The 14,117-nt window shown below is 40.6% G+C and overlaps 1 protein-coding gene across 1 annotated transcript; it reads left to right on the top strand.

Annotated features, from left to right (window-relative positions):
• The first annotated feature begins 274 nt into the window (after positions 1 to 274).
• LOC124036547 (prostaglandin E2 receptor EP4 subtype-like) lies at positions 275 to 9,758 on the top strand. Its single transcript, XM_046351257.1, has 2 exons — positions 275 to 1,368; positions 2,505 to 9,758. Exons 1-2 carry the CDS (start codon positions 589 to 591, stop codon positions 3,078 to 3,080), a joined length of 1,356 nt encoding a protein of 451 aa, XP_046207213.1. The 5' UTR covers positions 275 to 588; the 3' UTR covers positions 3,081 to 9,758.
• Positions 9,759 to 14,117: the final 4,359 nt, after the last annotated feature.

Raw genomic sequence — 14,117 nt, 5'->3', positions numbered from 1 at the left:
CTGTTTCTGCTGCAATAATGTTACTGATGTGCTGTACTGAAATATTATATTTTTTAAATTATATAAATCTCAGATATGCAGAGAGCATCCAGGAAGTTCTGTGGGCATAGCCTAATCATGGAAAGTGAGGAACTCTAAACCTTTGTGCGTTTAAGCAGCAAACTACATCTAAGAGGTATTGACAGCTGGAGGCTTGGAGCAGGGGGCGGGGCAGTGCTCATGCAGAGGGCAATTTAAAAAGCACACAGACTCAATCATATCAGTGAACTGTAGATTACACAGGCAGACGAGTGAGCATGAATTTTAAACATGGATCAGTCATTTGTAAACGTCAATGGACAGGGGATAAGACAATGACGTCGACGACTAACAGATACTTGGACAAAATCAACTGAACTCCGAAACAACTATTTTAAAGACGTTCTAACTTCTGTTGTGAATATGTTGATTCAGCTCATATTCAGGATGAAGATTTAAATCATGTTTGATACGCTTCATTTTTGTAGATATCATGCCTAATGCATCTACTGTATTTCTTATTGGGAAATATTAACGACAGCCTATAATGTAACTAAATATTTGTTTAAAATGAGTAACAACACTGTGAGCGGGAGGATCATGATCCCGACTATACCGTCCATCATGTTTATTTTCGGTGTGGTGGGAAATGTCATTGCCATCGTGGTACTCTGCAAATCCAGGAAAGAACAGAAGGAGACCACGTTCTACACTCTGGTATGCGGTCTGGCGGTTACAGACCTTTTGGGGACACTCCTAGCCAGTCCCGTCACCATCGCAACCTATGTGAAAGGCTCGTGGCCAGGCGGGGAACCACTGTGCCAGTATTTTGGATTCATCATGCTTTTCTTCTCTCTAGCGGGGCTCAGCATTATATGCGCTATGTCCGTGGAGAGATACTTGGCGATAAACCACGCGTATTTCTACAACGACTATGTGGATCAGAGACTTGCGGGCATGACGCTTCTGGCTATTTACATCTCCAACGTGCTTTTCTGCGCTCTACCTAGCATGGGTCTGGGACAAGTCAAAAAGCAGTACCCACAAACCTGGTGCTTCATAGAGTGGCGGAGCAACGTGAGGACCGATGCCGCCTTTTCATATATGTACGCGGGGTTCAGTTCGATTCTAATTCTAGCCACAGTTATCTGTAACGTTCTGGTATGCGGTGCTCTGATTCGAATGCACCGGCGGTTTGTCCGGAAGATGTCATTGTGGACAGACCCCGGACGAAACACAGACCCGAGAAGGAGACGCAGCTTCGGGCATCTGGCCGGCGCAGAGATCCAGATGGTGATTGTACTCATTTGTACCTCAGCGGTGGTTCTTATATGCTCCATTCCACTTGTTGTAAGTTTCTCTTCTCACTTTGTGAACCATTTTATTTATTTTTCCTATTCGCAGAAAGACCATTTTAAAACATTGTGCGCACGATTTAAATGTACGCACGAGTTGATATTTTACGCACATTGTGAATGTAAGTTAGAGTCCGTTGTTTTCTCATAGTTTATGTACATAGTAGTGTAATACATGTTCTGAGTGTACAAAACAATAGGAACACCTGATCTTTCCATGACATAGACTGGGCCAGTATCCCTATTGACTTCAATGCTTCCCACAGTTGTGTCAAGTTGGCTGAATGTCCTTTGGTTTGTGGACCATTCTTGATACACACGGGAAACTGTTGAGCATGAAAAAACCAGCAGCATTGCAGTTCTTTACACAGACCAGTGCACCTGGCACCTACTACCATACCCGTTCAAAGACATTTAAATCTTGTGTCTTGCCCCTTCACCCTCTGAATGACACACATACACAATCCATGTCTCAATTCGTAAAAATCCTTGAAGTCAACATCTCCTCCTCTTCATCTACAAATTGTATAACTGCCTTAATTTAGCTGAGCACCAAGAAGGCAGCAGCTACTGGGGATCCATAATACATACAAATACAAATCTACACTGATTGAAGTGACATTAATAAGGCATCATGAATCCTTTCACCTGGATTCATCTGGTCAGTCTGTCATGGAAAGATCTGGTGTTCCTAACGTTTGTACACTCATTTTATTCTGCTTTGTGTACTCGCACTGACTTAGCTGATAAATTCTTTGTTGAGGGAAAATGTACTTGATATGTGATGTATCGTTGTCTCACCTAGCTATCTGACGATGAATGCACTAACTGTAAGTCGCTTTGGTTGAGTGTCTTCTAAATGACTAAAAAGTCAAATATCACACACGGTCACACACACACATGCACGCCACACAAATAAGCATCATTAGTTATGTGTGGTGTGTGTGTTAGTTGTTTATGTTTTTACTGAGTGCCACACCTGGTGTTCCCCTTCGGCAGAATTCAATCAGATTAAATTAAATTTATCTTGCAGATGTAGGTGTCAAAAAGCTGTATAAAAAACATAAGCATCAATGTCAATTAAATTCAGCAGGGCAAAACAAAATCCCATTTATTCCCTCTCCTTTGCAGGTGCAAGTGTTTCTGAACCAGATTTATAAGACTCCGGTGGAGCTGAGACTGGAGAAGAACCCAGATCTACGGGCGATCCGCTTCGCCTCATTCAACCCCATCCTGGACCCCTGGATCTACATCCTCCTCCGCAAGGCCGTGCTCCTCAAGCTCATTGAGCAGATCAAGTGTCTGTTCTGTAAGATAGGAGCACAGAGACAGCAGAGACAGGGAGCACAGAACTGCCACTGCATTGATGAACACCAGCTCCACTCCATCATCTCTTCACAAGAGTTCCCGTCATTGGTGTCCCGTGAGCTGAACGAGGTGTCCAGCACCTCTCAGGTCGTCCTCTACCTTCCTGATGGAAGCTGTCATCACACAGGAGAGCAGGTTGGGCTCCGCAATTCCTCTGTCCAAGACCCCCAAAGTTCTTATTTGTCAGAACAGAGAAGTACAGAGGATGGGAGGAGAGAGGTGACAAACCTAACCAGGGACCCCTCTGGTGTGGGAGGACAGACCACTCAGTCATGTGTGAAAGGACAGGCTCTTCATGTGTTGCTAAGTAATGAGACAGTACAGGAGAAATGCATATAGATCTTGTGTATTTGGAATCCCATGAACGGTTACTTCAACAGCTTCTCTAAGACTCCTCATATTATTGTAAAGTTTCTGTGAGTCAGAGGGATGTCCACACATACATTGACGACACTGCCTTCAGACTGCCCAAGATGGCTTTTCAGACAGCTTCTGCTCTCCTAAGGGACTTATTCGGTTAGCGGAAGTGTTAGTGCCAACAGAAATAGATTGGCTCCCAGGATGACTCATTTGACATCCTCTAAAGACGAGGAATGGCACATTTAAACAATGTTGAAAAGCTTTTGGTAAGCCTGACAGGAGGAAGGACAAACAAGAGAGAGACAACTGTGAGAGAGAGAGAGGATGTCTGCTCCACTTTGATGTCAAGCTACCTCGACCAGAAACATCAATGTTTGTTTGTTTTTCCTGTCTTCTCGCACAGGTCAGAGAGCAAGGCAGTAAGAGCAGAGCAGCTTCTCCATGGCCTAAAGGGGCATTGGCTGTACACTGTAGCTAAACAGTTTAACACTAGCTTCTTTCAATCATTGTACAAACTGTGAGTTAGTATTTAGAGTTTTTAAGCTACAATGATTGAGATGTACAGAATAGTTATTATGATTCTTTGGAAAGGAATGTAGTATAGGGCCTGTCATTACGTGCCAAACTGCCATGATAACACCAAGGAAAAGTCAGTTCTCACAAAACGATATGTCTGTAGAAGGTTTGCTGTTCAGAGATGCACTTCACTTTACTGTTTTGCATCACATAATAGCTTTAGAGAGTTAATGTATAGTGCAGTATTGTGTGTAATAACATTATCCATGAGTTGTCCTTCAGATGAGTGAAATGAGTTGTGCCAACGTGCAGGGTAGTTTGCCAAACTCTGTATATGTATTTCTATTACTCTGGTACCAGTTTTTGAACGTTTATCAGATTATCAGTAATTTACCTAAGTATTGTCATTGTCATTATTTAGTGACTTACGCAATCAGCCTGGTCTCATATACTAGTATACATAAACCAGGGACACCAGATTAGTATGACATATTATGTTTGGTATGATTACATAAGACAGAAGGGTACTTAAGGAAAAATGAAAGGAGGGCGGTTAGTCGGCGTATAAAGCAAACGTAGCGCGAACGTCTAGCGCGAACATCTAGCGCGAACGTCTAGCAACCCAAAGGTTGCGCGTGCGAATCTCATCACGGACAACTTTAGCATTTTAGATAATTAGCAACTTTGCACATACTTAGTATGTTAGCTAACCTTTCCCCTAACCCTAACTTTTTAACCTAACTCATAAGCTTAACCCCTAGCCGAGCTAACATTAGCCAGCTAACTAACATTAGCCAGCTACCTGAGATCAGGTTGATGTAATTTCTTCTCTATGAGAAGTTTCAAGTAATTCAATCCCGCCATGAAATGTTACAATATGAAAGGTCCTTGTCAATGTTTTAAATATTATGTTCTGCCATATCTGTAAACCTCCTAAAATGACAGATGTTTTTCATTTTAAATCCAATATGCTTTTATTTTATCCACCCTCTAAAATATTAATTTAAGCAATACATTCTAAAAATGAATTCAATTGATTAACAGTAATTGAGACCCATCTATTGTCTTCGAGGATTTGTGCATGACTCCATTTCCTTTGGACCACCTATGAGACTGAACGTGTGGATGTGCAAAACATCACGCACAAGAGTCAGTGTCATGCAGTGTGTGTGTGTCATTAAACTACATGTCATCTAAGAACAAGCGGAAATCATTTATGTAAGCAGGAAGGTTCTCAGACTCAGATTCCTGACAGAGTTTAGAGGTCATATTGTGACCCTGTTAGCACACAGATGCTACTGAAAGGTACAGGCCACTGCTTTCCAAGTTTACACAAGTATAATTGGCTAAACAAACCCTAACGAACTTGGGTCCAAGGCTGTTAACGATTAATTCAAGTTCAAACACGCAAAAAGAATCCCAGATCTACTAGTTAGTAACTGCACACACACACACACACACACACACACACACACACACACACACACACACACACACACACACACACACACACACACACACACACACACACACACACACACACACACACACACACACACACACACACACACACACAAAATATTGTGATGAGCAGAAGGCAGACTTCCCATAACTTGAATGAGGCAGCATCTTTCATAAAACAACAAGCGTCTATGGCTCCTATTCAACATGATTCAAGGTCCAGTGCAATCAACATTGAGTTTTTCCTTATATCATTTATCACCTGATAAAATTAACACTGTAAAGAGCTGTGATTTTTAAAATCAGTGTTATTTACTGATAGTGTCACGTTCGTCGTAAGGATGAGACCAAGGTGCAGCGTGGTAGACCTACATGATTACTTTTAATGAATGAACACCGAACAAAAACAACAAAACGAACAAACGAAACAGGAAGCTACACAACTAGTTCTGACAGGCAACTTAACATAGACAAGATCCCACACCAGAAAGTGGGGAAAAGGTCTGCCTAAATATGATCCCCAATCAGAGATAACGATAAACAGCTGTCTCTGATTGGGAACCATATCAGGCCAACATAGACATACAAAACCCCTAGACATACAAAAAACCTAGAGTACCCATCCTAGTAACACCCTGACCTAACCAAAATATATAGAAAACAGAGATATCTAAGGTCAGCGCGTGACAGATAGTTGCTGGTTGAAAATGCAATCTACACAGGACCTTCTAATCAGCAGGTTTGCATGGGCGGGAGTTTCGAATTTCTATGGTGACATTACTATGCGGCAAATTCGTTAATTGACCAATAAGAAAGATAGTTCCAAACCTCTCTGCCAATAATAGCTAGTCTTCAGTTTTCCTCTCCCTACTCTGCATTGTTGGTTAAGGGCTTGTAAGTACGGTAAGCATTTCACGGTAAGATATACACCTGTTGTATTCGGGTGCATGTGACAAATAACATTTGATTTGACTCAGACCACTTCCAGACAGTCCCAGCAAAATTCTTGCTTGAGAAATAGTTTTTTGCTAAAAATATATTTTTGTCCCTAATGGAAATATATTACAATAAGGTACTTAATTACTACCCATGAAGGATTTGATATTGTTATAGAAATGACTGCATTGGGCCTTTAAGCTGGAACTAGCAATGCTTTGACAAATATGCTGAGAATGGAATATCAACACAGAGTGTGTGAGAGCAACCAACCTCAACATGAGTAACCACAACAGCCACATGATGTGTGGTGGAGAGAGCAGATCAACTGTGAAAGGCTGTCATTTATCAAAACACGCTGTTGCATGGAGTACTTCCAAAGAGACAATAGGGCTTGTTCACTGCAGTAATTGTCTTGTATATTGACCCAGGTCTGATTGCAATCTTACATGACACATACTTTTACCAAATGTGTTTATGCCTCGTCCACAAACTACACTTTCATAAGATAGAGCCAGTGGATGCTCATGGACACTCTTAATGAACAAAAATGGGCATAGAGTTCGCGAGCAAGTTCATAAGCTATCAGGTTTCGGGGTCTGGGTTGAGCTAGTGGCCACACTTCCGTCCAGTCTACATTTACGTCCATTCTCCTGCAACATGGCCATATAATGTCAGTAACTACACATATACGTTGTCGTTCTGTGCTGTGCATCACATTACAGTAACAAGGAAACATAAAGCTGCTTTAAGTCAACAGGACGCACGCCAACATCAATTCTCTGTCCTGTGTCTCCTGGGGGCTATGACACTGACTGCTCAGCATCAGGGCACATCTGCTGTCAGCTACAGATGAACAGGACAGTAGACCACTACGTCATGATTATTATAGCATTATACATGACAGAGACCAGAGACTATGGAATGGTAGAGATGATAAACCTGCAGTAATGTGCATAAGCTGTCTTTCTCAGGTAGTGGGAAGAAAAGACAAATCTAATGTAAAGAGGAAGACCAGGCAATGGTTGAAACCCTGTAAAAACAACACTTTTTTCTCAGGGTACAGGTGGTAATGGTTTATAACAGTGTCATTCATTTTACGCATGTAAAATCTGTAAATAATTAGTATTTCACCAATTGAGGCACTCATTCAGTGCTGTAGCCAAAGCCATACAGTGTTAGCAGACCAGGGAGGGAGAAGATGATCTAAAAAGCTTCAGGAATTAGTCAACCGTCTGACTCTGTTAAGCCCTACACAAACATAGTTTGGACTCAGAATACAGGCTTAATTCATGGGGTTCAGAACAGTATTAAACACAGCTCGTTCCCATGAAACCAGTTATTAATTACATGTTACATGTTGATCCTCATTGTTGTGTAACATTAACCAAAGCAAATAGGAAAGTCTTAGGCGCTCAAGATGACCTGCATAGAATCAGAAAGTAAAGCCCATCAGATATGATTCAAACAAAACAACGTGCTAAAGATCTCGCTTCAGCAAAGATGTGAACGCATTTACCTCCATACAAGAAAAACATATTCAGCAATAGAGATGCACCCAAGGGAACAGAGGGAACTTGCAGAAGTGCCCATCGAGTCAAATACACACATTGAGGCCAACAGTAAGAATAAACTAATTTGACTTGGCACTTACTCTTCAATGTCATTTGGTTTGAAATGGTCTTCCATTATTGTGTTCAGATTAAGTGTCATTAAACACCTTCACTTGCGTCATTGTTACCCCAAGAAACCAAGAGGCCAAAAATGTACATCTGTTTAGGTTCCAAGAAAACGGACAGGGTAAAAACCTTTTGATGAAAGCCATGAATTATTGGGTGTCATTCTTGTTATCGAGGTCAATGGAGTTGAAAGGGGGAACAGATTCAGTTCATGTACAGTGGGGTAAAAAGTATTTAGTCAGCCACCAATTGTGAAAGTTCTCCACGTAAAAAGATGAGAGGCCTGTAATTTTCATCATAGGTACACTTCAACTATGACAGACAAAATTAGAAAAAAAATCCAGAAAATCACATTGTAGGATTTTTAATGAATTTATTTGCAAATTATGGTGGAAATTAAGTATTTGGTCAATAACAAAAGTTTATCTCAATACTTTTTTGCCCCACTGTAAATCCATGATAACGGACCTTTTAACTGCTTAGGCTTCAGACCTCTTCAGCGGACACATAATAAAACAATGGATAATATTATATTACAGTCAGTAGATGGATAAACCTTTATTATTACTGACATCCACTTCCCTGTCCCAAAATTAGGGAAGTACTGTCAGTGGTCATATTTACAGAGTATACATTATTTGTTTGTTTGCATGTAGTTCAAGACAAAATGTCAAAGAAAATATATTGCATACATACTTATGCACCACAGCGAGCAAAGACGAGTAAGTAAGGCTATATTAGACCTGTAGAAAAGTACAGCAATACAGTCATGTGACTAACATACTGGAAACACACAAGCATTTCCCAGCTAAAAGCTAGTGTACCAGCCAACTCCAGTCTCCACAAAGTGATTTTTGGAGACGATTTCAGACCTTCACAAGAGACCAATTTGAGTATGTTTTTGTTCATTTTTCATCATGATTATTTTCAGACGTTACCTAGCAACCAGAGTGCAGAATTCCCCCATTTTCCCCACATGATTAATCACCCATTACAAACGTTATCAATGTATTTAACCACTGAGCCTTTCCAGATAATCTGAGATTCTTCTTTACTCTGGTCAAATGTCATATGAACTCTTGGAAGTGCTTGGCAAGTTGTCTGGACCATATTGTATGTTTATATAGTGCCCATGTTGTATCTTAGCATGGTGTCCTGTCTCTCTAAATGAGAGTGCCCAGTGTCCCATCATACCAAACTCTGGCCATGCCCAGGGCCAGCCAGCACTGACTGCAGTCTGATACCCAACTGTGTGTCTGTTTTAATTGCGGGTTCTCAGAAGACTGATGTGAAACAGTATTTGTTGGGGAATAATATTTAACACGGCTTCCCTCCCTTCAGGTGTGTGATTGAATGAGTGATATAAATGTCTGACAGCCAATGGGAAGTGTGGGAACCTTATAGTAAGCAGTGAACATGGGGAACTGGATCTAGTAAAATGGTCACCCTGGAAGACATAGCAAAACAACAACTGGTCATAAGTTCATCAGCTTTCAGACACCCTGACATGTTTTACGAGTTAACATGAACTCAGTGACTTACCAATAAGCAAAAGAGAACATTTCTGACTTTTATATATATAAATGGGAACAGGGACTCATTGTACAATCAAACTATTGTGTGTGTATGTGTGTTAATGTACTCTTTGCAAGCTATTTCAGAACTTGGTACAGTAAAGCTTCAAACACTAATGTACTGTATTATTGTGAAATAATGAATTTAATCATTTGATCAAATGTCATAATTTGGATAAAGCTCTGCCATATCGGTCTATGGTTGAAGTCAGCTGTCAGCTGTGATGCCTTACCCCTCCAACCTTCTTTCTCACACTCGTTTCCACTGTTTGATTCAAATTGTAAGTGGCATTGATCAACACCAATGGTAAGTGCTTTACCAGAGGTTGGAAACAGATGACAACTACACTTACTCACACGCTGTATCCGATGTCGCCTCTAAGTGTGTTAGCGGGGAGCTGGGCCTAGCAAATACGTCAAGATCTAAGGGACTGCAGATGTGGGTTGAAGTCCTCCAATGAGGGCCATGCCAAAAAGGTTTCTGGAGAGGGAGAGCCTTTAAAAGGACTCATATTATTGTCCTCTCTCTCTCCTTCTCTTCCAAGATTGTGGTCACAATGAGTTTTACAGGAACTGAGATCTCCTCCACTGTTGCGGTTGCCTCGGATTACATCCACCCTCCTTCATGAGGGAAACCTGACCCTTCCGTCAAACAGTGAAGTCATGCTGCTATGATAAGGATATATATTTCATTATACTTAGAATAGCTGAATTATGACTTCTTTGTAAGAAGAATAGAATAAGCAATGTGCTTGGCTGTTTTTCATTGTATTATCATTATATTAATTGTGTAATACAGAGATACTTTCTCAGCAATGTACTTTGAGATGTCAGTTTAACATCTGTTACAGTTCACCTCTGTTCACCTGGAACCCTAAACAGATTTCCTGTTGAGTATTCACTGGTTGAGGATCAGGTTTTGGAATCTAACAAATTGCCGTCTCATCCAAGGACATGCTGAAACTTGTGCTACACACACTATAAAATACAAGGTTCGATCCTCCGGCTTAGGTGTGCTAATCGGGAATTCACCGTGACTGAGATGTGAAATACCAAATTAATAAACCTACCAATAAGTCCCCCTGAATGTGATGAGCAAACAAGGCAATGGGACCAGACATTCCAGTTTACTCACTTTGAGCTGATGTGAACATAAAAAAGAACATTGCTGCCTAATAACAAACCTGGGTTTGATAATCAATAATGACGTAACCAACATTAGGTTCATATACATTTGAAGGTTTGATCATTCTGAACTTTGCACTAATAACAACCCCAGACCTTCTGTGCCAGTGGTTTCTTTATTCAACAATTTCAAAGGACAAACATCTAGGGCCCACATCCTTTGTAGCAACATTCACTTGTTTCCTTTCAGTGAAATTCCAAACTGCAACGACCCTGTCCCACAATAACAAAGAGTCAAGCTGTTATGCATCCGAGTGGTTGGCTTATCTTTTCCCTTTTCTGTCACACACGTCAGAGGTAAACCATCTTCTTAACATTTCAAATATAACTCAATGCACTGTGAGGAGTTTCTCCTGGAATTAAGATGGCCATGACAGCTAGGTCTAAGTGTTTGGGTTGAACTCTTAGTTTTAAACCATTTGGTTGTGTAAACACTCCCAGAACACTTGAATAAGAGTGGAAACTAAAGGAATAACCTAAATAAAACAAATGTGTTAGGTTCTAAATGAACAGAGTAGAAACTCACAGACGATTAGTAAAGCTCAAACCAAGTTTATTCACCCAAATGGTCAGACAGCTGAACAGACAAAGACATGTTCCCACCAGAACAAGTATATACATCCCAATTTAGGTGAAGTCTCCTCCTTCCTTCCAAACATTACATCTGTATTGCTAGGCAGGAAGTGATGCGGGTATTAAACTGTTCCTCCTCCCTTAATGTGACCGGACCTTTCAAGTTTAGAAGTCAGAACATATCAGGCTGTTCGATATGGATCCATTGGTAGGCTGTATTACCCCTCTACAAAAGGGACCTCTGAAGTCCAGCTACCTTTTGTACTTAGTTGATGCTGACATACTGTTAGGTTCTAAATGAACCTAATAAAACTCACAGACACTTAGTAAAGCTCAAACCAAGTTTATTCCCCCATTAGGTCATACAGCTGAATAAGACGAATACATGGTTCCTCCAGTGGTAGTATATATATATATACCCCAACTTGGGGTGGAATCTCCCTCTCCTTCCTCCCTTAACGTGACCTGACCTCGGCCCCCTTCCTCACTAAACCACATCTCTCCACCACTATCAGTGCCTGCCAGTATGTGATCGTGTTTCCTTCACTCAGTACATTCCAAGCTTAATTTTCGCCACCATACACATTCCTCCTACAGACTTTAACTTATGGTGTAGGCCCTAGACCATAGCACTCTATTTCAATAGGATACCTGATAATTAACACTATTACACGTTTGAGTCAGAACCCAGAATCCATCAACAGACTACATTGGAGTAAAATGCCTCATGTTTTATGCACTTCGTATCAAGTTGTCTTTTAAAAAGTGTTGTCTTCTTGCAACACTGTCAGTAAGAAAAACAAAACGCAGTTAAAGTTCCTCCTAAGTGCTGACAGACACATGCCATCATGATGCTTATCATACTCTCTCCTCACCCGTGACCTCTAGTTTGAAAATGTTCCAGAATAATTAAACAACTTACCCTAACCTGAGAAACCACATCATCAACTGTCATAGCTGTCACTATCAAGGGCTTTTACCCAAACGCTCTGGCCGACATGACTGACACGCTTTTCTCCTTTCCTGCTGTGATAATCTTAATTTCCGCCTCTACATCCTGTATGGACTAACCACCGTGTTTATTTTGAATGTCTTTTTAGAGTCTTCATTGTAAAGACGAACAGCTACTTTGTTATGATGAAGCTCCTCCTGGATTCTGATAGAAAAAAGCATATACAGCCATGGAAATCCAATTCAGTTGGAGATCTACTATGCCATGGGCTAATGGGAAACTGGATAAGATGGAGAACTTTCACTGTAAAGCAAAACACCACTCCCACCTTATACGGGGTCAGCTACTAATATCAAGGACCTAGATTCCAACTCAACATTTTCTGTCAAGCGTCTCCAAAAGTCACATGGACATGTTCAAATGAAATAACACTCCACTACCACCTACAGTTGAAGTTGGAAGTTTACATACACTTAGATTGGAGTCATTAAAACTTGTTTTTCAACCACGCCACAAATTTCTTGTTAAACTAGTTTCAGCAGTTAGGACATCTACTTTGTGCATGACAAGTCATTTTTTCAACAATTATAATATAATAATAATAATAATAATAATATAATAATAATAATAATATATTATTATATTATAATAATATAATAATATATGCCATTTAGCAGACGCTTTTTTATATTTTACAGACATATTATTTCACTGTATCACATTCCAGTGGGTCAGAAGTTAACATGCACCAAGTTGACTGTGCCTTTCAACAGCTTGGAAAATTCCAGAAAATTATGTCATGGCTTTAGAAGCTTCTGATTCACTCAAATGACGTCAATTAGACTATTGGAGGTGTACCTGTGGATGTATTTCAAGGCCTACCTTCAAACTCAGTGCCTCTTTGCTTGACATCATGGAAAAATCAAAAGAAATCAGCCAAGACCTCAGAAAAAAAATTGGAGACCCTCCACAAGTCTCGTTCATACTTGGGAGCAATTTCCAAATCTGTACAAATAGTATGCAAGTATTAACACCATGGGACCACGCAGGCGTCATACCACTCAGGAAGGAGACACGTTCTGTCTCCTAGAGATGACCGTACTATGGTGTGAAAAGTGCAAATCAATTACAGAACAACAGCAAAGGACCTTGTGAAGATGCTGGAGGAAATAGGTACAAAAGTATCTATATCCACAGTAAAATGAGTCCTATATCGACATAACCTGAAAGGCCACTCAGCAAGGAAGAAGCCACTGCTCCAAAACTGCCATTAAAAAGCCAGACTACGGTTTGCAACTGCACACGGGGACAAAGATGGTACTTTTTTGGAGAAATGTCCTCTGGTCTGATGAAACAAAAATAGAACTGCTAGGCCAGAATGACCATCATTATGTTTGGAGGAAAAAGGGGGAGGCTTGCAAGCCAAAGAACACCATCCCAACCATGAAGCACATGGGTGGCAGCATCATGTTGTGGGGGTGCTTTGCTGCAGGAGGGACTGGTTCACTTCACAAAATAGACAGCATCACGAGAAAGGAAAGTTTGGTGGATATATTGAAGCAACATCAAGACAGTCAGGACGTTAAAGCTTGGTCGCAAATGGGTCTTCCAACTGGACAATGACCCCAAGCATACTTCTAAAGTCAAGGTATTGGAGTGGCCATCAAAGTTCTGACATCATTCCTATAGAAAATCTGTGGGTAGAGCTGAAAAAGCATGTGCGTGCGAGGAGGCCTACAAACCAGCTCTGTCAGAAGGAATGGACCAAATTTCATCCAACTTATTGTGAGAAGCTTGTGGAAGGCTACCCGAAACATTTGACCCAAGATGAACAATTTAAAGGCAATGCTACCAAATACTAATTGAGTGTATGTAAACTTATGACCCACTGGGAATGTGATGAAAGAAATGCTGAAATAAATCACTAATATTCTGACATTTCACATTCTTAAAATAAAGTGGTGATCCTAACTGACCACAGGGAATTTTTCCTAGGATTAAATGTCAGGAATTGTGAAAAACGGAGTTTAAATGTATTTGGCTAAGGTGTATGTAAACTTCGACGTCAACTCTACCTTTACACTAAAACACTGTTGACATGTAGGTATGAAAAGAGCCATTAAGGTTGGCTTCATTTATG

This window comes from Oncorhynchus gorbuscha, linkage group LG05, assembly GCF_021184085.1.
Source record: "Oncorhynchus gorbuscha isolate QuinsamMale2020 ecotype Even-year linkage group LG05, OgorEven_v1.0, whole genome shotgun sequence".
Classification (NCBI taxonomy): Eukaryota; Metazoa; Chordata; class Actinopteri; order Salmoniformes; family Salmonidae; genus Oncorhynchus; species Oncorhynchus gorbuscha.
Note: the sequence above shows the minus strand (reverse complement) of the source record. Positions and strands in the feature narration are given on the sequence as shown.